The sequence below is a fragment of the Leptopilina boulardi genome, unplaced genomic scaffold (assembly GCF_019393585.1).
Source record: "Leptopilina boulardi isolate dan_hultmark-lab unplaced genomic scaffold, ZJU_Lbou_2.1 LbouV2_297, whole genome shotgun sequence".
Lineage (NCBI taxonomy): Eukaryota > Metazoa > Arthropoda > Insecta > Hymenoptera > Figitidae > Leptopilina > Leptopilina boulardi.
This window is the reverse complement of record NW_026137859.1, coordinates 143,928-170,895: the sequence shown is the minus strand read 5'-3', so window position 1 is coordinate 170,895 and position 26,968 is coordinate 143,928. Positions and strand designations below refer to the sequence as shown.

At 29.0% G+C, this 26,968-nt stretch overlaps 2 protein-coding genes across 2 annotated transcripts in view; both read right to left on the bottom strand.

The window, feature by feature from the left end:
- Nucleotides 1-275: 275 nt before the first annotated feature.
- LOC127282323 (uncharacterized) overlaps nucleotides 276-26,968 on the bottom strand; it is a 145,308-nt gene continuing 118,615 nt past the window's right edge. Inside the window, exon 2 of the mRNA XM_051306494.1 lies at nucleotides 276-1,068. Coding sequence (XP_051162451.1) covers nucleotides 276-1,016 — 741 coding nt within the window. The 5' untranslated portion in view covers nucleotides 1,017-1,068. The remainder of the gene's footprint in view (nucleotides 1,069-26,968) is intronic.
- On the bottom strand, nucleotides 4,656-26,941 carry LOC127282322 (uncharacterized). The gene is made up of 8 exons (XM_051306493.1): nucleotides 26,906-26,941; nucleotides 26,263-26,379; nucleotides 14,408-14,485; nucleotides 11,657-11,734; nucleotides 10,308-10,580; nucleotides 6,103-6,304; nucleotides 5,347-5,485; nucleotides 4,656-5,281 (listed from the first exon to the last, which is right to left on the bottom strand). Exons 1-8 carry the CDS (start codon nucleotides 26,939-26,941, stop codon nucleotides 5,248-5,250), a joined length of 957 nt encoding a protein of 318 aa, XP_051162450.1. The 3' UTR covers nucleotides 4,656-5,247.

Below are 26,968 nucleotides of genomic sequence, written 5' to 3'. Positions count from 1 at the left end.
GCTTCAATTCGTCGCATATTGGACGTAATATGGCGTTCATTGAAGGATGAGAGTTTGCTACCCATAGGCCCGCCAAAAACATGTTTTGTTTTCTCGCATGAGGTGACAATTCGTTTAATTGTAGAATAACTGGATATGTTGTCGCAGGCGATGATTTTGTCAGCTTGATTCCATCAGTCCATGCAGTTAAGGAAAGATTATTTTCATTAGATAAAAAATTTCTTCTATTTCTTAGGTTTTTGTAATTTTCACCATCGAAAATATCTTCAATACCGTCAGGGTTTTTTTTTAATTCTTCTATCTCGGTATGTTAATGCGTCAGCGATGTTTGGAGTTTTAAGAAGATCTTGTAATTGCGGAGTGAGTCCTATATGTACAAACGTTGCTATGTTGGTTCTATCGAGCCCTGGGCCACACGTTCCACAGCGACACACATTTTCAACTACATCCGCAGTCCCTATTCGATCTTTACATTTTGAGCAGAATAACAGATACCTCAAATTCTCGTCATGACGACCAAGGACTTCCCACAAGGCTGGTTTAGTTGTAGGTAAATTAATGTACCTGTATGATGCTTTTACCCACTTTAACTCGTCTATAATTTGCTCGTAAGTATTGCAATATCGTACTGTTCGACTTACTAAAACCAAGAGATGATCAATCGCTCTGATATCGTAGTTTGCTTGTAACGGGACACGCATACCTCGAGTGTTTATTCCGCTGAATATCGTTTCCTGACGACCTTCTCTAGCCGGTTCTTCATCGATATTCTCATTTACATTGAACGCCATATTATCATTCAATGGCCTCTGATTTTCTTCCGCACGATTTGCTTGATCTTCTTCAACCCTCCCATTCTCTCGAGCTCCATCATTTTCTCGAACAAGTACAACATCAATATCATCATCATCGTCATCACTTCTTACTTCTTCGTCGTCACCTAACCTTTCTTCATCCTCATCTTCATTATCATCTAGAAAATTATCTTCATCGTCACTATTGTCCAGTTGATCCATTTTGTGTAATAGTTTTACGATTCAAAAGTTGCTGAATTCTTTTCGTTTTATTCTGCAAAACCATTAAAATTCTCAATGTTAACAAGCATTTCATATTATATATAATTTCTGTGACTGAATGGTATAACAGCATAATTAAATTTTTTTTATCAAATTTGAGTTAATATTATATTCGTGTATATTCAGTAACACTTTTTACAGTTTCATAACTGTTAAATCCTTTTAATAATCATTTTCCGAAAAAAATAATTAAAAACCTGATCGTAGAACTGCATTATGGTCAGCAACAGACCGGCATGAAAATTAAACTGCATTCAGATTGAGAAAAAGAATAAAAAACAATTGACGTCTTCGAAAGTATTTAACAAATTTATGTCATTGAAAATAGACCAAATGACAAATAATGTCATTCATTTAATAAATGCAAACTGATAGTGTCAAATATCAAACACGCCTCTTTATTTTATGATATTAGAGAAGTAAAAGGAAATTAAGACGATGTAAATCAAAAAACAGTAAAATTAAAGTTACTTTACTTTTCTTAAAGCAGCAATCACTTTCTTCTTGTCAATGTTTTCAGTAAAAAAAGTAGTCCTGTTAAAAAAATTAATATTTTTAAGTAGAATAATACTTTTAGGCGCAAGTTCTTCAATAATACTAAGTTTGGTCCGCTAAAGTTGGTCCAACTATGGCAATTACAAATGCTCATGGTTGGGCAAAGTTTGTCTGCCAACTATTTGGTGAACCTTAACCAGAGTTGGGTTCACCAAATTAGAAGCTTTTATTGGTCAAACTTTAAGACATAGTTGGCCCTACGATTGACAAAACTCTGGGAAAAGTAGTTAAAAAGACTTTTAAATCTTTATTAGCCAAACTATGGACCACGGATGGTACAAAGGTTGGCAAAACTTCGGGAAACTTAATTTAAAAGACCTTTAAGGTTTGGTCAAACTATGAGCTACGGTTGGCCCATTGTTTAGAAAAAATTTGACTTCAGAAAAGGCTCCGATAATATTTTAATTCATCGATATTATTGTTGTTTAAAGTATATAACTTCTTCTTATGATATTGAGTTCATAAATTTATAATATTCTTTGAAAAATTAATGAAACATTTTATTTGTCAATATCTTTTTAAAATAAACTTGAAATTCTAGAAAAATTAAAATTTTATTTTCTGTCATACAAATTTCTATAGATTTTTATTTCCCTTATGTTATATTTCCCCCTTTTTCAAGAAAAGCAAAAACAAAGATTGTAATTATGTAAATATCCGTGGTTCTTCTGGGAAGTTATTTGGATGAAAGTTGCTTTAATTCAAAAACACCCTAAAGATGACAAATCAAAAAGTTTAGAATTCCTCCCCCCATCAATTTTCAAAATAACCTCGAAAACAACGCGGACATTCGACAAAGTGTTACCTTTTCTAAAAACACGATTTTTAATTAATAAACCGATTTCTTTACGAAGTCAATAGTTGTCTGTTACTTTATTAAGTTATTTGAGGTAGAAAAAATCGAACAAGTGCGATAAGGTACTCGCTTTTTTGGCGTTTATTAAATTAATTCAAATTTTCTATTTTTTCACAAAAATCGCTGTAAAGATCGACACTAATCTCATTTGCTATACATTCCCTGTAATCTGCAAGTAAATAAAATGTAAGTATTAGAGGTGAGCAAAAAGCCTGAAAACCTGGGTCCGGTCGGGCTGAATTTTTTTTTAAGTCGGGTCAGATTCAGGTTTTTCAGGTTATTGAAACCACTCGAATTGACAAAAAAAAAGTTTCGAGTACTGCTTGTGTCGAGAAAGGTTAAACGCGGCTTGTGTAGCATTTCAGTCATCGAAAACTCAAAATTTTTGTATGAATAAATAAAAGTAAATTTTTGAACAATAAAAAATTTCAAAAATCAGAATGCATTCGGGTACCCGAAAATTTCGAGTTTATGAAAACAACCCAAATTTGAAAAAAACATCAAATAAAATGTCTAAAACACGTTCTAGAGGTGTCTGAGGCGATCCACTAGGAATAGGATAGGTAGCACAACCTTATTTATAATTTTTATTCTGTTAATTAAAAAAACCAAGGTTACCTGATGCCTTTACATTTTTAAATTATAAAACTACTATAGTAATTACAGTATTAGGCTTCGGTGAGTGAGATAGAGTTGTTTGGTCACTAAGAGCATTCTATATTTTCATATACAATATATGTAAAAATAGCATCTTTTCTGTACATTTGATAAATTAGGTAAGTTATAACTTTAAACGCTGCGAACGCGGTCAATAAATAAAAATACAAATTTAATATAAATATTACAAAAATTTTATTTAACATAAAATTATACACGTACAATGAACATCTTTAGAATTATATTATTAGATTTAAAAACAAGCATTTGAAATGAAAGTACATGTCTTTGTAAGCTTTAAACAACATTTTGTTTTTGACATTTAACAGTGTTAATTTAAGGGGAAATCAAGACGTCGTTTTGAGCAATATGAAGTAATTAATAAAAAATTTACATTAAAACAAATTTAAAATAACTTTATTGCAACTAATTGAATGGAAATAAAAAATTAAAGCACACAATTTTTTGACCATTTTTCAAAAATTCGAAAAAAATGAACATCTTTGAAACCAGTCAAGAGTTTTTTAAAAATTACGTTTTTGATCAAAACAATTAAAAGCTAAAAAATTTTAATATTACTATTTTTTATTTAAAAATTCATTTTTTAAAATCGCTATTTTCAACATTAATATTAAAAACTTTAAAAAATTGTAATTTGTAACTTTCTTTATATTACAAAAAAACTTTAAAACTTATAGGTATTATTATTTTTTTCAATTTTTAATAATATTGTTAAAAATAGCCGGTTTTAAGTAACAAAAATGAATTTTTAAATTAAAAAAATTCCATTAAAAATAGTAAAATTAACCTTTTTGAGATGTCAGTTTGGTTTAAAAAAAAGAAATTTTTTTTTCAAAATAACGGATGGGTTTCAAAAATTTCATTTTTATAAAAAAAATACATTTTTTCAATTTTCAATATTTTAAAGATTGTCAAAAAATTAGACTACAAATGATTATTGTCAGAATTTATAAATATTTCTTTAATATATATGAAAATGTAATTTGTGTTTCCCTTTAAATATTTTAGACTTATTCTTAGAAGTACAATAAGTAAGAAGAAAGAACTACATGCATTACGCAATGCAAACTAAGTAAACAGAAAATTATGCATTTTTGGTTTGTATTATATCCATCTTTGGTCATTGATTATTATTTAAGAAATACGTGGATGCAGTTTTTACAGCTTTCCTGCTGTTTTTGCTAAACCTATATATAAATTTTATTTTCAATTTTAATTTCATTTTTTTTATTTCTAGTGTGATTAAGATAAGTTTATAAAATTTGCAGATAATTTCTTTTTTTCGATAAAGTGTTTAAAAGTGTTATTTTTACATAGTCTTAAATAAAAAAATATTTATTTCGATTCCAATTAAAAAATTTCAATTTAAAACATTTATATACTAAAAAAATTATTTATTACTACTAATAAGTTAAATTGTTAAGAAGTTTAACAAAAACTTGTTGTTTAAAATTTTATTATTATTAATTTATATTATTTGGATACTTCTTTTGATCAATCTAGAAATAAAACAATTGATTTTACGTTGAAAATTGAGTATTTCTTAAAATGTTTAGATACTTTGTTTGAGGAATTTTGACCAATTCTTTCTGCTGAAGCACAAATCTAATGTTAACAAGCAACTTACACTTTTTTCTTTCTGAAAATTCTTTGATAAAAGAATCTGCATTATAATATAAGTTTTAAGCTAGAAAATACTGACATTAGATTACAAGAAAATAATGAGAAACAAAATAAACAGAATAATACTAATGAATAGAGTAATTTAAGAAATATCTAGCCTTAGTTCTTCGTTGAAATTGAACAGCTTTGCTGCTGTTTTTGTTGTAAATAAAGAAATGTCGATTTTAAGTTTATGCCGCGAAATTCACACGTAACTAAAACATTCTCTTTTATAAGAATTCATACATTTTTATAACCTAAATTCGGTAACAGTCATAAGCTAGAAGAGATTGACATCTAATCACAAAAAAATACTGACGATTACTTAAATCTTTGTTACACTCTTCGTAAATTTCTTTTAGAAGATATTATTATTTTTTATATATTTATATTATATCTTTCCAAGATAAAATTAACGTGTCACGCTTCTTCAAGATTAATCATTTTCGAATTGCTGGAAAAAATAATACAATTATTTTTTATTTTATTTGTTTATCTAAGGGAACATTGTATACTTACTTCTTTTGTTTTCCATCGTAACGGATCTGATTGAAAATTGGTCGCATAAAATCTTTCATTCTTTGGAAAACATAATATTCAGCCAGACGTTTACCTGCGATAGGTGAATCGGGGTTTTCCGTCATTTGTTTGGCAATTTCTATAATAAGAAGAAGTTATGATAATTTTAAATAACAAATTGCTGTGTTATTAAAAGAATTTGTCGTCGCAGTGAGAACCACCCCTGAAATATTTTTTAATATGTTAATTTTTAAGATACATAAAGATTTTTGAGGAAATAATACAAAAAGACAAAATTTTAAAATTTTTGAACTCTAAAATGTTAATAACTCTAGATAAAGTAACAGAAAATATTGAGTAACAAGTCACATTGTTGAAAAACGATATACAAAATGATAAAAAAAATATTTACAGTTATCAATAAATTCTTTTGAAATTTATTGTCGGAAAAAATCTGTTTTAACTACTTAAAATGCGAAAAATAATTTATCTTTGATAATATGACTCAAAGTATTCTCATTATTTGTCCGCCTGAGTGACCTACAATTTTGAAACAATTATAATTTTTTTCTTGTATGATGCGGAATATTTTTGGAAAATTTAATATTTTTACACACACGTGATGTAAATAATATATTCATTAAATATAAATAATCAACTATTCAGCTTCGGCCTCGCGAGCTACTAACATTGTAGGCCGATTATAGTAGGTTAACTTCAAATTTATAAAATTCTTTTTCCGTCAAGAAAACTTACTTAAAATGTCACTGGTATGCTCTTGAGTTATTTTCACAAAATCGTCTTTACTGACTCCATCTGGCAGTCGACATCCAACCACTGTATGGACTTCGGGATCATAGTATCCCAAGACTAACTCTTTGAGACAATCAGGAACTGATTCGCAGTGTTGAGCACTTCGATACTTGTCCTCATTTATTAGAACTCCTGCGACTTTAATCTACAGACAATATAAAAAGTAGTATTAGCATGTGTCATAAATTCATAAATAAATAAAGAGAACAGATAAAATTTTTTATTTTTTCTTTCTGTTCTTCTCAATTCATTTTAGTTTCATACCACTCATTTGAAATGTAATTTTATCAGCTTTGAAACGCATTATTACAGAATGTTGTACAATTTTTTTTACCAAAAATATGGTTTTAAAAAAACAACCCTTTTTTAAATTGTAAATAACATAAGAACAGCTGTTTTTTAAACAAAAATTTGTAATAGTATAAAATGTTCTTTTCCACTTATGGAATTAAAAAAAAATTCATAACTTTTTGGCAAAACAAAACTTTAACCTATCTGGACGTATTAGATTTCTGCACTTCAAAAGTAAATCATGAAAGAAAAAATTTTTGTCCAGAAAGTTACGAATTATTTTTTAAAGGAACATTTTATGGCATTATAAATTTTTGTAAAACCTAACTTTTAAGTCATTTACAATTAGCAATTTTTTGGTTGTTTTTTAAAACAATTGACTATATTTTTAGCCCTTAAAGTACACACTGCTGACGTCCAGGTGTTTTTTAAATATCCGCGACGTTTTTAAACGCATGCATTTAGAACCATCCGAATAACTTATTAGAAAACCTTTGAGTGACTGTCGTTGAAGGTCTCTGTAGCAACTACTACGTTTTATTTAGTGAGGATCAATGAGAGAGTTATGCTCATAAATGTTCATAGCTATAGGTATACTAAAGCATGCTGTACACAGAAAAAACCTAGTCTCATTTTTGTTGCAAATCAAAATGAGCCAATGTTAAACGACATAGACAGTGGCGCCACCAACCTGGTTCATTTTTGTTGCACATCAAAATGAGCCGCCTACACGGCTCATTCTGAGTTCAGTATTTTTCTGTGTAGTATATCTATAGCTATGAACATTTATGCGCATCAATCTCTTATTGGAGACTCACCTTGACTCCCCACTTCCAATCTAAGGGCATGTAAGATATTCATGAACCCATCTTCCCCTTCTTACGTAAGTTTTAACAAAGAGTTCGTTCAAAAAGCGTCAAAAATGTACACTTTCTTAGAAAAAAAATTTCAATTTTTAGTAAAATCTTAAGTAAGAAAAGCTTCCCCCCAACGTAAGGCCATGTAGAAATTCTGTAAACCCCCTCTTCCCTCTGGACATCAAAAGGTATGTGAATGAATGTTGAAATTAGCGTGACGTAATTTATGGACGGCCCCTATGTATGTACCGAACATAAGTTTTTTAAATGTACATTAGAGTAGAAGCGGGCAATGTAGTGCACACATTTTTCGAAGACTCCTGTAGTCGCAATTTTCCACGGATTTTGATTAATAAGGGCTCGTTAGAAAGACAATGCATCCAGGTACATTTTTGCTGTATATTATTTTTTGTGAAAGTAGATGGCACTTTGCTGTATCCAAAAAACAAATGTTACTTTTTTCAACCTTCCAAAATTTGTGGGGCAATGTGGTGCACCACTTACTAGATAGAAAAAAATACCAAAATACGTCAAAAACAATTGCAAATGTATTTATTTAACTTGGTGAGTAATTATTAAACACAGAAAAACCAAAAACTAAGTCTTTCATTAGTTCTGCACAAAGTACACAAAAAACCTGCAAAAATTTGCAGAAAAGGGTAAAAACGATAAAAAAAAGTTTTTTTAACAGCGACACTAATTTCAGTGCATTACAATAACTTTGGCAACACACATGTGAAAAAAACATACATATTTATTGAAATCTACATAATAAACTACATTGTCTTTAACCAAGTGCACTACATTGCCCCAAAGCCCATTTTTCATGTTGACCTCAATATCTGGGCCGAATAAAAATATATCATTAAAGCAATTCCAGATTTGTTTTCAGCGATAAATTTTACTTAGAAAAACACTTGTCCGATGATTCTCATACGAATCTTATATTATCCTTAGAGTGATAAAAGAACAAAAATATTGTTTTAAAAACTCTAATTTTAGAAATAACACCATAACTATTTAAAAAATGAGCTACGAAAATCTCAATGGCCTACAAAATAATCATTTCTCATAATACATCTTTCATATCGATGGCAAGCAATTCCATTAATTCACATAGTCAGTGGAGCCAATGCACTACATAACCACCTTCTACTCTAGTAGAAAAAATTGTAAAATAATTTTGTACAATGCGTTTTTAAAATGATAGAATTTGCTTTCAAATAAATATTATAAAGTTAAAACGGTATGGTTTTTTTCAAAAAAATTTATCACTTTTAAATGACCAAAAAATTAAAAATTTTAACTTTACCGTAACAATAACAAAACAGTACAAAATAATTAAAGAAACTTTTTTTATAGTGTAAAAGTAGAAGATATCAGCTTTAAAATGAGCACTTACTAATATTTTTATAACTTAAATAAAAAATTTAGTGGACTTCGCTTATAACAAACTTCAAGGGACCGTTGAAATTTATGCTGTAATTTCAAAGTGTTTTCTATTTTAATACAAAGTAATCAGTCATTAATAATTAGCCTTTAACCTTTATCTTTCGGAATGTAAATTGATTTTGTAATAATTTAAAATTATTTAAAAAATATATAAACATTTCGAAAAAGTTGTTAGAGGGGTAAAGCGGGAAATGACTTGTGGGATAAAGTGGGAAGTAGGAAAATAATGTTGTAACGAAAGTCTCAACGATAAAAATTTCATTTTTGATTATGACAACGAATAATTTGATCGAGTAAATTTAGTACATTTCAAGAATCCACGTGGAAAATCTATAAATGGTGAATTTGACAGATAATAACTTTTGATTGAGATCCCTAATGACCAACACAACATTAAAATTTTTAAAAAGTTCCCACACAGCACAGTATATTGCTGTAAGCTTACCTCAAGCTTACATGTAATTTTTGTAAGCTAACCCTGTAAGCTTCAGGTAAGGTCGAGGTAGTATAAAAATGTCCGCCATACAGAAAGCTTACACAGTAAGACCATAGTAAACTTACATGGCAAAGTCACTGTAAGGTTACAGTAAGCTTACACGGCAAGTTTTCAAAGGTATCAATAAATAATTTTTTAAAAATATTTATGCGCAGTAGCTTTCTATGGCACTTATGAATGCGCAGTAAATTTTTTTAAGCAAACCCTACCGGCGTTTTTTATATAAATGACAAAATAAATATAATTGTGCAAAACAATTTATTGTTTACTGTAAGTTGATAAATTAATACTTTGTTATTTATTAGCAATTAATATAAGCTTACCGTGTAAGCTTACTGTAACCTTACAGTGATCTTACCGTGTAAGCTTACCATGACTTTACCATGTAAGTTTACCATGGCATTACTGTGTAAGCTTACTGTATGGCGGACATTTTTATATTACCTCGACCTCACCTGAAGCTTACAGGGTTAGCTTACAAAAATTACATGTAAGCTTGAGGTAAGCTTACAGCAATATATTGTGCTGTGTGGGTTTGAATTATTTTTATTATAAAAATTAAATATGTATTAAAAATTTTTAATTAAGCAAAATATATCGTCATTATAATTTTTAATTATCTTTGTTTCCAATGAATATAGTCGATTTCTCACTTTACCCCACAATTTCCCGCTTTACGCCATATTGCAATTTTTTGAAAAATATTAAAAATAATAATAAATTTTATTTTTTAAATGTATCTATACGGGATAGTTAACTCAAACTCTAATCTTTAATATAACATTTTCAAATTTTAATAATTTTAATTTTTACAACTTTTATGGCATGAAACATAAACCTATTCCCACGGTACCCCAATTTCCTCTAAAAACGAATTTTAATTCCATAGGTTTAAAGTAGCATTGAAACCAAAAAAATGTACTCGTTATAACCGACCTGACGTTATATCCGTGCTCGTTATAAGCGAATTCTCCAGTAAATTACAAAATTTTTTGCAATGTCTATAATCGGTATTATAAGGTGAACAAAAGTTATTCGGCGGCTTTTTATACCTTCTTAGTTTTGTCAGGTTTCAGTGATTCTCCTTCAGCATTCTCGGACAGAATTTTCTTCACACCATCAACAAGAAAATTTAATGAATCTGATGTTTCTTTTTCGAAATCACTTGACTTTTCAGTACTCTTAGTTGATTGTTCCTTGTTAGTTTTATATAGTTCCACTTCTGTGCACAGTAAAATTATTTCTTCTGCTTGTTCTGCTACCAATACTTTCAATTGTTTGATTTCCCAATCTTTGTCAGCCAGTGTTTCTAATGTTTCTTCCGACTGTAAAAGAGAGTTAAGTATATACTGAGAATAATATGCTGTAGAATTAATAGCTATTATATCTTAATAGCTATTAATTTTAATAGCTATAGCTAAAACTATAGCTGTTCTAATAAAAATATAAAAATTATTAATTATGTAGTATATGCAAGGGAATTTATATTACAATTGGTTCTTTTCATAAATATGCAACAGTTTGTTGATGAATAACTCGAAAACATATGGGGCACTATTCTTCACGCCTTATAACAATAATTTATATTTTAATATGGAAAATTTCTAGTCTTTTTAATTAAAAATTTTAATGAAAATTTAGGTAATTATTAGAGACTCTTTTCACAGAGTGAGATGATGTAAATTAAATAATCGCGAAGGTTAAAAAAATAATTATATTGGCATCTACGTAGAACATCTGGAAATGATGATCAACTAACCATCAATCGTCTTCTTTATGATTTATGAGTGGTTGATGATGATTTTGAAAGTCGATCCCAATTTAAAGAGGAATGAAACACATGGTCAAAGTAAATAGAATTGATTGCAATTTTGCAAAATAATTCACTTTTATACAATGATAGCGCTCCCTAAATTTCAGAAGTTTTGACTAAGCAGTTTAAAAGTTAATTATTTTTTAATTTAACACGCTCTCTTATGGGAAACCACGTTTTCACGTATTTTGAACTAAAAAATAATATTAAAAGTAAAGAGTTTTGTATGTAAAATATGTACAACAGAGGTGTATATTTAAGCTTCAATAATTAAAAAAATTTCCGGTATTTACTGTCTTCTTTTCAATAAATTAATTTAATTCGAAAAAAAGCCACCTTTTCCATTGTGAGAAAACTGAAAGTTCCGTACAATCAGTACTAAAAATTCTGCTTTACTTTTACAAAAATGTTAACTTCTTATTTTTAATATCTTTTAATGTTGTAAAATATACTTTCTAGTAAGTTATATGAAGTTATAAACAGATATATGAAGTTTAAATTTAAAAAAAATATAAATTACCAAATATGTCACAAACTTTTGGATTTTTTGTGTATCATTCCTCTTTAAGGAGGGATGTTTATTCTTACTTGCATGCTCCTTTCCAAAAAGAACTCAGAACGATTCCTCTCTACAACTCTTAATTTTACAGCTTGGATCTCGCTATCCTAGAAATTAAAAAGTTGTTCTAGTTTGCAGCAATAGAAATTGAACAATTTTTAGTATTATTATATTACATTTTCTTATAAACGCCCCATTTTCTAAAAAATGAAAAACATCATACAATATAAAAAGTATAAAATCTAAAACTTTTTATCTATTAAAAAGCGATTAAACTATGAAAAAATAAGACCTATATGAAGTAATTTTATATAGTTTTTGATGAGATATTATTTAAAAAAGTTTGATTTTCAATATTTTATAAAAATTTGAATTATACTTTTAAAATTATTAAAGCATTGTAATGTTCTTAGGTTTATTTTAAAGGTGATTTCCTACTGCGTGAGAATTAATTATGAGCATTAACATGTACTTATGTTGATCAAAGTTGAACCAAAAAAGTGGGATAATTTTTAAATCAATTTTTAAGCACAAGAATAATAATTTTAATTCGGACAAAATTTTATTACGCAATTTGCTTATAAAATGTAAATAATGACCCGTTTAATATATTGTACAGAATGGTTTTCGGTAAAAATAAATGAATGATACATTTTTGCACTTTTCTGTGTCCAAATTAATTAATTTACAATTTTTAATGGAAACAGAGCATGTTGATACTCATAAGTGATTCTTATATGTATGTCTGTCCACAAAATTTTGTCCGGGCATCACTCAAAAACGGCTCAACATATGTGACGCTTCACGAAAGAAAGGACCTTTCCCCGAAATAACATTAAGCTTAGTTTTCATTCACTGCGCACGGGAAACTAAACCTAATGATATTTCTGGAATAAGTCCTTTCTCTGGTGGAGCGTTAAATATTGATGTCAAAGTTGGCAGTCTATTAAGTATCAGTTTAACTTAAATTTGTAGCCTCACTGGATTAAAATTGTATATATTTTTTAATTTCAATTTTCAAACAAGATTGAATATATTCTCAATATGCATATATAGCATAATAAGTTTTTAAAATAAAGAAAAATTGGTTAAATACCAATCAAATTTAAATACAGCTCGTGTTATTAAAATTATTTTTATAATTACACAGTTTTAAGCAATGTAAAGATAAAATTATAAACCGATTAGTAGGCTCTAAAACCCGTCGAAGACCTCAGCTAGTAATTAAAACATACAATAAATCATATGTATTATGCATTACTATAAGCACATTTTATTATTAAAACAAGTATGTTTCTTATAAATTCAATCATTTTGAAATTACAATTGTTAACTCCGATTAAGCAAACAAAAAAGTACATTGTTACACAAGTTTTCTTTAAGTCTCAGAACAAATTGCAATTTTTAGTTGTAAACGTTCCTTTCTTTCTAGTAGGGGAGCCCATGATGCTAAATGGAGATTTACTCGAGCGTTGTCTAGACGATGAAATTTTGTAGTTTAGTTTATAAGAAAAATAAAAGGTTCTATAACGGTTTTCTCTTTCAGTGGTGGGGATAGCGTCTACAAATGTTCAAAGATGTAAAAAAAACAATTAGATGGAAATACTCAAGCGTGTCAGATATTAATTGTTTAGTTGACCCAACGCGTTTCTCATATTGAAGTATGTTTACCTGACGATTTGCGTGGTGGGGGTGGCTCTCCAGATGGTTAGAAAATAGAAAAAAAAATTTGTTCGAGCGCGTCAGATATTAAAAGAGGATGTTGATTGAACCCTAAAAATGCTCTCATTCAAAAGACTGACGTTTTGGAATTGCGGCAAGCTCGTAACGCAGTCTTAAAAATGTAAAAAAAATCGCTATCTTGAAATACTCGAGGGCGTCAGATTTTTATACAGAAGGTTCAGCTTGATGTTCCAGTCAAGATAGCCAAAAATATGTTCACTTTTTGACTCCCTTCTACCCCCACGTAGACTAACGTAAACTTTTGTGGAACCCCCTCCCCTCTAGCCCGTGTAGAACGTAATTTTTCAAAATGCATTTTACTTCCTCACAGGTAGCTTCATAATGATAACATTTTTTGGATTTCTAAATAACATATAGTCGGGATTATTATGTCGGGATGATGCTGAGAGTCAGAAATAGGAAAAAGTGAATAAGAAGGAAAGGTACGGAGTGGGGATACACGTTGTATTCCCGCTTCGCGCTCTAATTTTGATAGACTATTTTTCATCACTTCGGCTTGTAAAAATTGGCAGATTATATTTTACTCATAATTATTGTGCTATTTTCTTTAAAATAAAGAAAAATTTAACCTCGCTCAAAAATGTCAAGACAACGTTTCTTTACAATTTGGTAACCTTCTCACCATCTTACGTTATGCTGAAATCGTCAGAATTTTTAAGTGAACATTTTTTAGCTAGTAATTAACCCACCTTAACTTAATCTGACGCGCTTAAAAATTTCCGACTACCGATTTTTTTTACTAATCTGGTGGGCTATCATAGACGCACGACTTTACAAAAAAGCTAATATTTGGTGGTGCTCAACTGCATGCAAGCTATTCCCCCTATGATTATCTGACGCGCTAGAGTTAATCCCAAAAAACACATTGGGCTCCCCTACTATTCGTATGTATCTTTATTTAGCTCGGCATACACACTCTGTTTAATCTCATGTTCAGGTTCAGACGGGAATAAGAAATATCCCTATTTACAGGTGGATAGTTAAAAATATGCTTTTTATTCTAATTATATAAGGTTAGAAAGTTAAAATTTTCTTACTTTGTCTTTCAGCACTTGTTCTGCATTCAGTAAATCTGAACATTCCCCCACCTCTCGTTCTGTTTTACGCAAAATTTTCTAAAAAACAATTTTAAGAAATATAGAACATTGTCCCATAAAAATTTGAAATGCTTTCATTCTAAATCTCCCCATATTATAAAAAGATTTCGCCGTTGGGTTCAGTACCGCCCTCCAACAGTTACGTCAAAATTTAAATCAAATTTGACCTAATTTTTTACATAAACGTGCCCTACCGTTCAGCTCTTCCCTCTCCGCTACGTCAATCTTTTGGTCAAAGACCTGATTTAGCCGTTTACAGCCCCCCTCTTATTACTAAAGATGTGCGAATCAGAGTTTTTAGGTCTCGTATCGAATGGAATTAGATAAAATTATTTTGAATCAAATCGAATTAAATGAAAGATTGATTCGAAATCGAATTTATTTCGAATCAAGCTTTCGTTTAATTTTCCAAAAATAATGTTAACTTTAATAGACGAAGTTATTAAATAAAAATACCAGAAAATACAAATTATTTTTTAGTTTATATTATTAAGGTAAATTGAAACCAAATTGATAAAATAAATGACTGAGTCTGAATTAGTAAGATACTACTAATGAAACAGTGAGAAATCGTTAACTATTTTCATAAATAGTATAATACTAATTTTTAGTAGAAAACTACTAATTTGACAGTAACATATCAACCAATTAAAACAGTGAATTTTTACATTTTTTACATTCTCATCACATGAGAAGGTATTATAATTGGTCGAAAATTGACTTTTACTATTTCCATGAAATCTTTACGTTTTGAGGTGCCCTGAGTCGAAAAAACATGGTCCAGCGAAAGTGTCTGTCTGTGTCTGTATGTATGTATGTATGTATGTATGTATGTATGTATGTATGTATGTATGTATGTATGTATGTATGTATGTATGTATGTATGTATGTATGTATGTATGTATGTATGTATGTATGTATGTATGTATGTATGTATGTATGTATGTATGTATGTATGTATGTATGTATGTATGTATGTATGTATGTATGTATGTATGTATGTATGTATGTATGTATGTATGTATGTATGTATGTATGTATGTATGTATGTATGTATGTATGTATGTATGTATGTATGTATGTATGTATGTATGTATGTATGTATGTATGTATGTATGTATGTATGTATGTATGTATGTATGTATGTATGTATGTATGTATGTATGTATGTATGTATGTATGTATGTATGTATGTATGTATGTATGTATGTATGTATGTATGTATGTATGTATGTATGTATGTATGTATGTATGTATGTATGTATGTATGTATGTATGTATGTATGTATGTATGTATGTATGTATGTATGTATGTATGTATGTATGTATGTATGTATGTATGTATGTATGTATGTATGTATGTATGTATGTATGTATGTATGTATGTATGTATGTATGTATGTATGTATGTATGTATGTATGTATGTATGTATGTATGTATGTATGTATGTATGTATGTATGTATGTATGTATGTATGTATGTATGTATGTATGTATGTATGTATGTATGTATGTATGTATGTATGTATGTATGTATGTATGTATGTATGTATGTATGTATGTATGTATGTATGTATGTATGTATGTATGTATGTATGTATGTATGTATGTATGTATGTATGTATGTATGTATGTATGTATGTATGTATGTATGTATGTATGTATGTATGTATGTATGTATGTATGTATGTATGTATGTATGTATGTATGTATGTATGTATGTATGTATGTATGTATGTATGTATGTATGTATGTATGTATGTATGTATGTATGTATGTATGTATGTATGTATGTATGTATGTATGTATGTATGTATGTATGTATGTATGTATGTATGTATGTATGTATGTATGTATGTATGTATGTATGTATGTATGTATGTATGTATGTATGTATGTATGTATGTATGTATGTATGTATGTATGTATGTATGTATGTATGTATGTATGTATGTATGTATGTATGTATGTATGTATGTATGTATGTATGTATGTATGTATGTATGTATGTATGTATGTATGTATGTATGTATGTATGTATGTATGTATGTATGTATGTATGTATGTATGTATGTATGTATGTATGTATGTATGTATGTATGTATGTATGTATGTATGTATGTATGTATGTATGTATGTATGTATGTATGTATGTATGTATGTATGTATGTATGTATGTATGTATGTATGTATGTATGTATGTATGTATGTATGTATGTATGTATGTATGTATGTATGTATGTATGTATGTATGTATGTATGTATGTATGTATGTATGTATGTATGTATGTATGTATGTATGTATGTATGTATGTATGTATGTATGTATGTATGTATGTATGTATGTATGTATGTATGTATGTATGTATGTATGTATGTATGTATGTATGTATGTATGTATGTATGTATGTATGTATGTATGTATGTATGTATGTATGTATGTATGTATGTATGTATGTATGTATGTATGTATGTATGTATGTATGTGTATGTATGTATGTATGTATGTATGTATGTATGTATGTATGTATGTATGTATGTATGTATGTATGTATGTATGTATGTATGTATGTATGTATGTATGTATGTATGTATGTATGTATGTATGTATGTATGTATGTATGTATGTATGTATGTATGTATGTATGTATGTATGTATGTATGTATGTATGTATGTATGTATGTATGTATGTATGTATGTATGTATGTATGTATGTATGTATGTATGTATGTATGTATGTATGTATGTATGTATGTATGTATGTATGTATGTATGTATGTATGTATGTATGTATGTATGTATGTATGTATGTATGTATGTATGTATGTATGTATGTATGTATGTATGTATGTATGTATGTATGTATGTATGTATGTATGTATGTATGTATGTATGTATGTATGTATGTATGTATGTATGTATGTATGTATGTATGTATGTATGTATGTATGTATGTATGTATGTATGTATGTATGTATGTATGTATGTATGTATGTATGTATGTATGTATGTATGTATGTATGTATGTATGTATGTATGTATGTATGTATGTATGTATGTATGTATGTATGTATGTATGTATGTATGTATGTATGTATGTATGTATGTATGTATGTATGTATGTATGTATGTATGTATGTATGTATGTATGTATGTATGTATGTATGTATGTATGTATGTATGTATGTATGTATGTATGTATGTATGTATGTATGTATGTATGTATGTATGTATGTATGTATGTATGTATGTATGTATGTATGTATGTATGTATGTATGTATGTATGTATGTATGTATGTATGTATGTATGTATGTATGTATGTATGTATGTATGTATGTATGTATGTATGTATGTATGTATGTATGTATGTATGTATGTATGTATGTATGTATGTATGTATGTATGTATGTATGTATGTATGTATGTATGTATGTATGTATGTATGTATGTATGTATGTATGTATGTATGTATGTATGTATGTATGTATGTATGTATGTATGTATGTATGTATGTATGTATGTATGTATGTATGTATGTATGTATGTATGTATGTATGTATGTATGTATGTATGTATGTATGTATGTATGTATGTATGTATGTATGTATGTATGTATGTATGTATGTATGTATGTATGTATGTATGTATGTATGTATGTATGTATGTATGTATGTATGTATGTATGTATGTATGTGTATGTATGTATGTATGTATGTATGTATGTATGTATGTATGTATGTATGTATGTATGTATGTATGTATGTATGTATGTATGTATGTATGTATGTATGTATGTATGTATGTATGTATGTATGTATGTATGTATGTATGTATGTATGTATGTATGTATGTATGTATGTATGTATGTTGTATGTATGTATGTATGTATGTATGTATGTATGTATGTATGTATGTATGTATGTATGTATGTATGTATGTATGTATGTATGTATGTATGTATGTATGTATGTATGTATGTATGTATGTATGTATGTATGTATGTATGTATGTATGTATGTATGTATGTATGTATGTATGTATGTATGTATGTATGTATGTATGTATGTATGTATGTATGTATGTATGTATGTATGTATGTATGTATGTATGTATGTATGTATGTATGTATGTATGTATGTATGTATGTATGTATGTATGTATGTATGTATGTATGTATGTATGTATGTATGTATGTATGTATGTATGTATGTATGTATGTATGTATGTATGTATGTATGTATGTATGTATGTATGTATGTATGTATGTATGTATGTATGTATGTATGTATGTATGTATGTATGTATGTATGTATGTATGTATGTATGTATGTATGTATGTATGTATGTATGTATGTATGTATGTATGTATGTATGTATGTATGTATGTATGTATGTATGTATGTATGTATGTATGTATGTATGTATGTATGTATGTATGTATGTATGTATGTATGTATGTATGTATGTATGTATGTATGTATGTATGTATGTATGTATGTATGTATGTATGTATGTATGTATGTATGTATGTATGTATGTATGTATGTATGTATGTATGTATGTATGTATGTATGTATGTATGTATGTATGTATGTATGTATGTATGTATGTATGTATGTATGTATGTATGTATGTATGTATGTATGTATGTATGTATGTATGTATGTATGTATGTATGTAGACACAAAATGTTGTTGACACAATAACTTTTGTAAATCGAATTAAATCGTTTTGCAATTTTGCATACACAAAGTTAGTATCAAAATACGGGTTAAGTTCGTTAGCCAGCCATTTTCATCAAAAAATGCAAAAAGTGCGGGATTTTCAAAATTTTGAAATTTAATTTTTTTAAAAAAAAAATTTTTTTCACTACACAGCATTACAGTCCAGGAAAAAGAAAACATTTTTTTTAAATAAAATTTTTTGATTAAATTAAAATTGTAAAAGTTACAGTGGTTTAATTGTCTAAAAACACCTAAAAAACGCCAAAAAACACATTTTTTATGAAAAATTAAATTTTATTAATGAGGTGAAAAAAATCAGTCCATAAAATAGACACATTCTCATCATAATAGACTCAGAAAATATGATACAAGTGAAAAAATATCAATTTAGAAAAAAACCACTCTATATACATATTATTTATATTTTTTTACACAAAAATCAGAATTTCTGACTTAATTATCTTGTAATGTATTCATCTTGGCATAATGACCCCAGAGACTTTTTTCTTCAAAATTTTATCAGCTACAACTTTGCCATTAAACATTATTCTCTATCTCTTTACGTTTTTAAGATTTTAATGAAAAAAGCATTTTTTTTACATTCTCATCACATGAGAAGGTATTATAATTGGTCGAAAATTGACTTTTACTATTTCCATGAAATCTTTACGTCTGTCTGTGTGTATGTATGTATGTATGTTTGTACGTACGTATATAGACATAAAATGTTGTTGACAAAATAACTTTTATAAATCGAAACAAATAGATTTGCAATTTTGCACACACAACAGTCACAAAGTCGCAAACAAATACACTTGAATGTACCTGTACAGGTTCATGTACTTTGTTCCAATTCTTTTTACAGGTTCGTTTTCTGCTCTTGTACAAGATCACGCGAATGTGCAAGTACTTGAACTTGAACAAAAAAATGTACATGATATTGTACAAGATTTTTCAACTGGGAATAGTATATATAACCCTTACTTTTATGTATAACAAGCTTGAAGTAAATAAAATAAATTGTTTAATTAAAAAAACTATTTGAAAAAAATAATGGAGATGAGATACTAACCCCTTAAATGTATTCGTTTGCTCAAATGTTTCATATATTTAAATAATGAAAAATCCAAATACTCAAAAACACTTCTAATTCCGCATCATACATTCGAGCGTGAAACGCGAGTGCCATGATGAGAATGTTCTCCTTAAAGTCGAAGAACTTTAAGAAAATTAATCCTATATAATAATAATAAAATTATTGGATATAATTTTTATATTAAAATATTATAATATAATATTAAATGTAGAGTTAGCATAACATTTGGAGCGCGTAGCGCGACGGAGTGCTCTTCGCGCCCCAAGGCGCGTCCAAACCCGCGAGCGCAGCGAGCCCCCCCGCGCGAAGCGCGGATGAGAATGTGTCCGCTACCCCGAAGGGGGAGCGGGCAGATTTTTTAGTAGATATTTTACTGTCAAATTAGTAGTTTTCTACTAAAAATGAGTAAAATACCACTTATGGAAATGTTAAACGATTTCTCACTATTTCATTAGTAGTTTTTTACTAATTTACATTTGGAGAGTAGGTAAATAAAAATTTTCAAAGTAAAAACATTCGTAATTTTTCCTTATATTTGCATTTTCTTATCTCTAGTAAGGTTTTCAATTCAGAATGATTTCTTTTTCAGAAAATCTTTTATATAAAAATTGTTACTGTAAAAATTTGTATATTATTTTATTCCCTGAAAAGAAATCATTTTAACTACAAAACATTAGAGGTAATAAAATACAACAAAAGGCTTTCCGTCCGAATGTCTTAATTGCTTTAATTCACCTCTTTAAAATAATATTTGGAAGAAAAATGATTATTATTTAAATTTATTGGCATTTAATTATTTATATTACATCTTTTAAACTATTTCATTTGAAAAAATAAAATTATATACATTCGAGAATTTGTTCATTTTTTTAAAAAACAGTTTTTTTAACTATTAAGGAGGTTTATCCCTTCAAGGGGAACTCATTCTATTGGGGGTTTTCCGTGAGTTTAAAACCGATATCTGTAGTCCATGAAAATTGAGCTCCACTGGCCAATTTAGAGGTTATGTTGCCGTTTCTACCCTTCTTTCTTTTATTTACACGGGATAAGTTCAAAAGTAGCTAACTTTGATTAACATTTTCTTCACAATCGAACGGGCAATTAATTTCATAGTTTTGTAAAAGCTGTCAAAACTCATAATTTAAAACATATTAGTTTTTTAAAAGAATTTGTAGAACCTTTTTTTTAATCAATGAAAACATGGTCATTTTTCATGTATTTTTACTGTTCCCATGTAAAACTTCAAACTTCATCAATTTTTATCTTGAAAACGATACGGTTAAATTCAAAAAAATTTTAACAACACATGTAAAATGATGCCATTAATGTATCTTAAATATTAAAAAAAATGAAGAAAATCGATTTTGGGATGAACCTCCTTAATTTGAATTGGAACCTACGTTGATTCGAAGTCGAAGTATTCGCACATCTCTACCTATTACGTAAAAACTTATGTCTAATTTGACATGATTGTTGATCCACAGATCAACTATCGTTCAGCACCTCTATCCCGTTAGGTCAAATTTAAGGGCACTTTTTGACCTTAAGGTTAAGACTTAATGAGAAAACTCCCTCTGACCTAATTTGCAGTTAAAATTTACGTCAGATTGAAGGGCAGTTTTGACATGACGGGATAGCTTCCACTGACCTTCTCTGCTCTCAAAATGTGGGTCAAATTTAAGAGCAGCTTTGACCTACATGTCGATACTTGAGCGGAAACCTCCCATTGACCTTCACTGATCTCAAACTATACAATTTAGGCAAAATTGTTAGTTAATTTTGAGGTAAAGGCTCAAGGAAATTTGCCTTGAACGTAACTTTAAAATTAAGATCAAATTTTGTGTCAATATTAAATAGAAGATTGAAGGAAATCTGCCACAAACTAAGAAATGAACATAATCTTAAAAGTAAAGTCAATATTAAGGGGAAGACTATAGAAAATCCACTTAAAATCAAAAAAAGAACATAGCTTTAAAATTTATGACAAATTTTAGCTTATGTTGAGGGTAAGATTGAGGAGAATGCGCCTTAAATAAAGGAAAGGATTTATATCAAATTTGAAGCCAATATGATGTGGGAACCTGTGTAGAATCCGCCTCCAATTAAGAAACTACCTTTCAAAGAAGAAAACATATCACTTAAAAACTTAGGTAAAAAATCCGTCATCTCATAATAAGATGTCAGACGACAGAATAAGAACATGAACAAAAATAAAATCAAGGATCATACATTATCAGGTCGAAAGGCAAAAGTCGTGATCAACGGTTATAAGTGTAGGGACAAAAGGATTATCCTTAAAGTTTGGTTAAATATTCTCAATTTAAGGTCCTTAAAATCCTAACCTTCAAATCAGGTTAGGGTTCGCTTTTACAAAATTTATGTCAAAATTTAAGTAAAATACAACCTTAATCAATCGGCCGAGATAATCAGTCAATATACGAATATAATCACAACATTAAGTTAGAATAATAAGACCTCAAAAATTTTAAGAGCAGGAAAAGAGTTAAAAAAATTAAATCACCCCTAGTCTCCCTATATTATAAAAAGATATCGCCACCGCCAACGCTATTTGAAGATTCCATAGTGTGGCACTCCCAGCATAAAATTAGGTGCATTCACGGAGCCAAAAGTTCTTGTCACTGACCGCAGAGGCGCCCCAGATAACAGAGGTCTCCGGCCCGCCCGGCACGCTGCGGCCGAGACACCGAGTGTAAGCTGTGACGCTGCGATTTAACTAGCACTTGCTGGCGCACTTGTTGTAGATCAAGCGGGCTAGCAGTGGGCTGGAGAATTCGCTTACACATTATCTAGACCGTGAGCTCGCTGAGAGCCAGCAAATGGCTAGATTTTATTAATCCCAATTTATTAATTAAATTATATGTACTTACAAATAAAATAAATATATAATAGGAAATAAAGTTAAAATAATAAAATTTCAATGTTCACATAAAAATGCGTTAGTCAAAGAAATGTTTTGTATTTGTTCTAGAATTTTTATTATAAAAGAATTTTTTTCGTTATGAAACACACTATACAAAAATAATTATTGTTTAAAAAATTTTTTGCTTTTAATAATTTTTCAAATTGATTATTTATAAAATGTTAATATAAAATTATATTCCTTATGTCCCATCAAAAATTAAAAATTTGTTTAATATTTCACGTACATTTTTAAGTATAAAACACCCAAGAAAAAATCTCACTGAATAAGAAATAGATTATTATTAACAGAAATTACTTATCTCTAAAATTTTATAATTATTATTAATATTAATAAGTACGCAAATTAGAGGTTTAAGGTTAAACGCTATAATTATGCACAATTTTAAAAAATAAAATTAATTATTATTTTATATTCAAATGTTATTGTATATAATTAAATAATTAATATTTCTATTAAATTTCTTTCTTAATCAGTGGAATTTTTTTTCTCAACGGTTTTATACTTAGAAATGTATGTGAAATATAAAACATTTTTTAAATTTTTGATTGGACATAAAAAAACGAATGCATGAAAATGTACGTTGCTAATATAAACATAAACATTTTATAAAAATTAAATTGGTAATCGTTCTCAGTTTTCCGAATGTATTGTGCGTTAACCTTAGGAAGTGTGAATTGGAAAATATTGTGTGCTGACCTTTATTCGTTTTCACGACACGCGCACGCGCCATTGTTCATGGTGTACAAACGGCTCGATCAGGTGAAACGCGACCATTGACCAATATCATTGATTGTATCCATTGCTTGCAATGAATGTTTTTGGCCTCGTGGTGGAGTAAAGGTGATAAATATGTGTGTGTGTGTGTATGTCACCAATTCCTTGTTTTCAAAATATCTCAAACACGTTTTGAGGGATCAGCCTGAAATTTTGTAGGGTTATTGCACTCACCAATATCTAAAATCAGACACAAGGATTTCCAAAAATATCCATGCAATTTTTTTTATGCCTTTTTTTCGAAAATCGAAAAATAAATTTTTTTAAAAAAAATTTTTTTCTCTTGTGCAATCAATTTTTTTTACTGAAAAACGTATTCCTTGCATTGAAATGAATTGATTAACTTATAAAAAGTCCATATTTTACCTAAATCTAGAGATTAAATGATTTTTTTTAATTTTTGAAAAAAATCATTTTTCATATTTTTAAAAATAACTTCTTTCTCGATTAAAATTTTGAGAAATTTTTGTGAAAATTGTATTCCTTGCAGGAAAACGAATCGATTCATGTATATAAAGTATGTATTTTATCAGAATTTATGAAATTATTTGCTACTTTAATTTTAAAAAAAAATCGTTTTTCTTATTTTTTGGAATAACTTTTTCTTTATAAAATTTTTAATATAATGTTGTCAGAATTGTATTTCTTGCATGAAGTAAAAAATATTCATGAAATGAACATAATTTTCTGCTTTTTTAATTTTTGAAAAAAATTATTTTCGTATTTTTCAAAATATTTCCATTGAGATTATTATTTCCATTTATGAATAACGAATTTACGAATGATCAGTGATTTCTTTGAAACTTTCTTTGAAAAAGAAATAAATTCTTTTGATTACAGATGATAAATATTGTTTTTTTCTCATTTTACCTATTTTCATTTAAAAGAATTATATTTTAATACGTTCGAATAATGTCGACATCAAGGGTGTGCAGCCTGCCGGCACGCGGGTGCCTGTCACACGGGGCGAGCCATATGGCTGACAATGGCGCGCACAAAACGCTGCGTTTTGGCCTACACCCCGGTCCTATCAATCGGACCCCGGGCTAGAGCAGGGCTAGGCATTAGCCTTACATTTTGTTATCTGGGTAGTTGTTATGAAAAATAGACTAGCGCCTCTGCGGTCAGTGGCAAGAACTTGACTCCGTGAATGCACCTAATTTTACGCTGGGGGTGCCACCACTATAGAAGATTCCATGACTTATAGCTCAAGATTTAAAGGTAAAGTTCCCTCTGACCTAATCTGCCATCAAAATGTAGGTCAAATTTAAGGTCAGTTTCGACCTACAGGCCAAGACTTGGCGGAGAAGCTCGATCTGACCTAATCTGCTATCAAAATTTAAGTGAAATTTAAGTCAGTTTTGATCTAGAGTTCAAGACTTAACGGAAAAGTTCCCTCTTTTGACATTTATGACCCTCCAGTTCAAGGGCTGACCGAAAGTTTTAGTTTGATTTTCTTTGATCTAACATATTAGGTTAAATCGAAGTGTAGTTTTGACCTACAAGTCAAGACTGGACGGGAAAACTCCTACTGAACTAATCTGACGTCAGAATTGAGGTCAAACTAGAGTGCCCTGTGACCTATAAGTCAAGACTTGGCGGGAAAGCTGACTCTGACCTTACTTGCAGACATAATTCAGGTCAAGTTTAAGATCCCTTTTGACATAGGTCAAGGCTTGACTGGAATCTTCTATCTTACCTTCTGTACCTTCAAATTTTAAGTTAAAGTAAAAAGCAGTTTTGACGTACAAATCAAGATTTGACTGAAAACCTTTCGCTAACATATTCTGTCCTCAAAATTTAGGTCAAATTTGAAGGCAATTTTAACCTACAGGTCAAGGGTTGAAGGAAAACCTGCTTTTAGCCTTTTTTACCCTACAGGTCAAGTGTTAACGGAAAACACCCCTCCATTCCAAAAATGAACCTAACCTTCACAATTTAGATTAAATTTTAAGTTAATATTGTGGAAAAGTGGGATAGAAATTTGTTTTTAAACAAGAAAAGAACATATTAACATTAATTTTGTAAATTAATTTTATAATGTACAAAATTCCCAAACAAAAATATTCAAAGTGTAGGAGTCGGCGCGCGGGGTGTCCATTCTCTAAATTATATTAGAGAAGAAAATGGCTATTCCCTAAATCATATTATTTTTTTTCATAAAAAGGGAGAAAAACTATAGCAATAAATGCTGCTAAACAATGTCTTTGTATTTAATTGAAATTAAATAGAAATGTAGTATTTCGTAACTTACTCTTTCCAAACGTGCTGTGCCTTTTAACTTCAAAGCATTCTCTTTTCTTATCTGCTGTGAAGTCTCGTACTCGGGACTATAGATAATTTTTTTTTTCTCGTTTCCCTCTTCCGGTATCTTAAAAGTAGTTTAAGTAATTGTTTAAAATAGAATTAAGAAATACAGAGGACTAATCATGTAATTTTACGTTCATTTTCCAATTCACATGGATTGTGAAAATAAATATGAAAAAAACGTAGCAGTATATGTGAATGCGAAAGTGAAAATCTGATCCGTGAAAATATATGCAAAATTGAATATAAAAGGCAAAAAAGAAGCAAAAAGAAGCAAAAAGAAGCCTTTAGTGGGCATTCTTCTGTTTCCATTTGGATTTCCATTGAAAAGCCGTACACCCTAAATACAGGAAGAACAAATTAATTACTACATTTAAAATGGGGATCCTCACGGCCAAACTTGGCCAGCAGAGGGCAGCATCACTGCAAGATCGTAGAGCGCTAAATTTCAAATCGAGTTTATTCCATGATATTTAATAAACATATTATAAAATGTTTTTGTTCACTTAAAAGACGAATAAAATCATTTAATAAGAAATTGTGGTTATAATAAAGTGTGGGTAACTGTTTAAAGATTTTAGGAGACAAACTGATACGGTCAGCTGTTGTCTGTTATTGCCAGTCATTATCGTCAATTTTCAGACAGCGTTGTA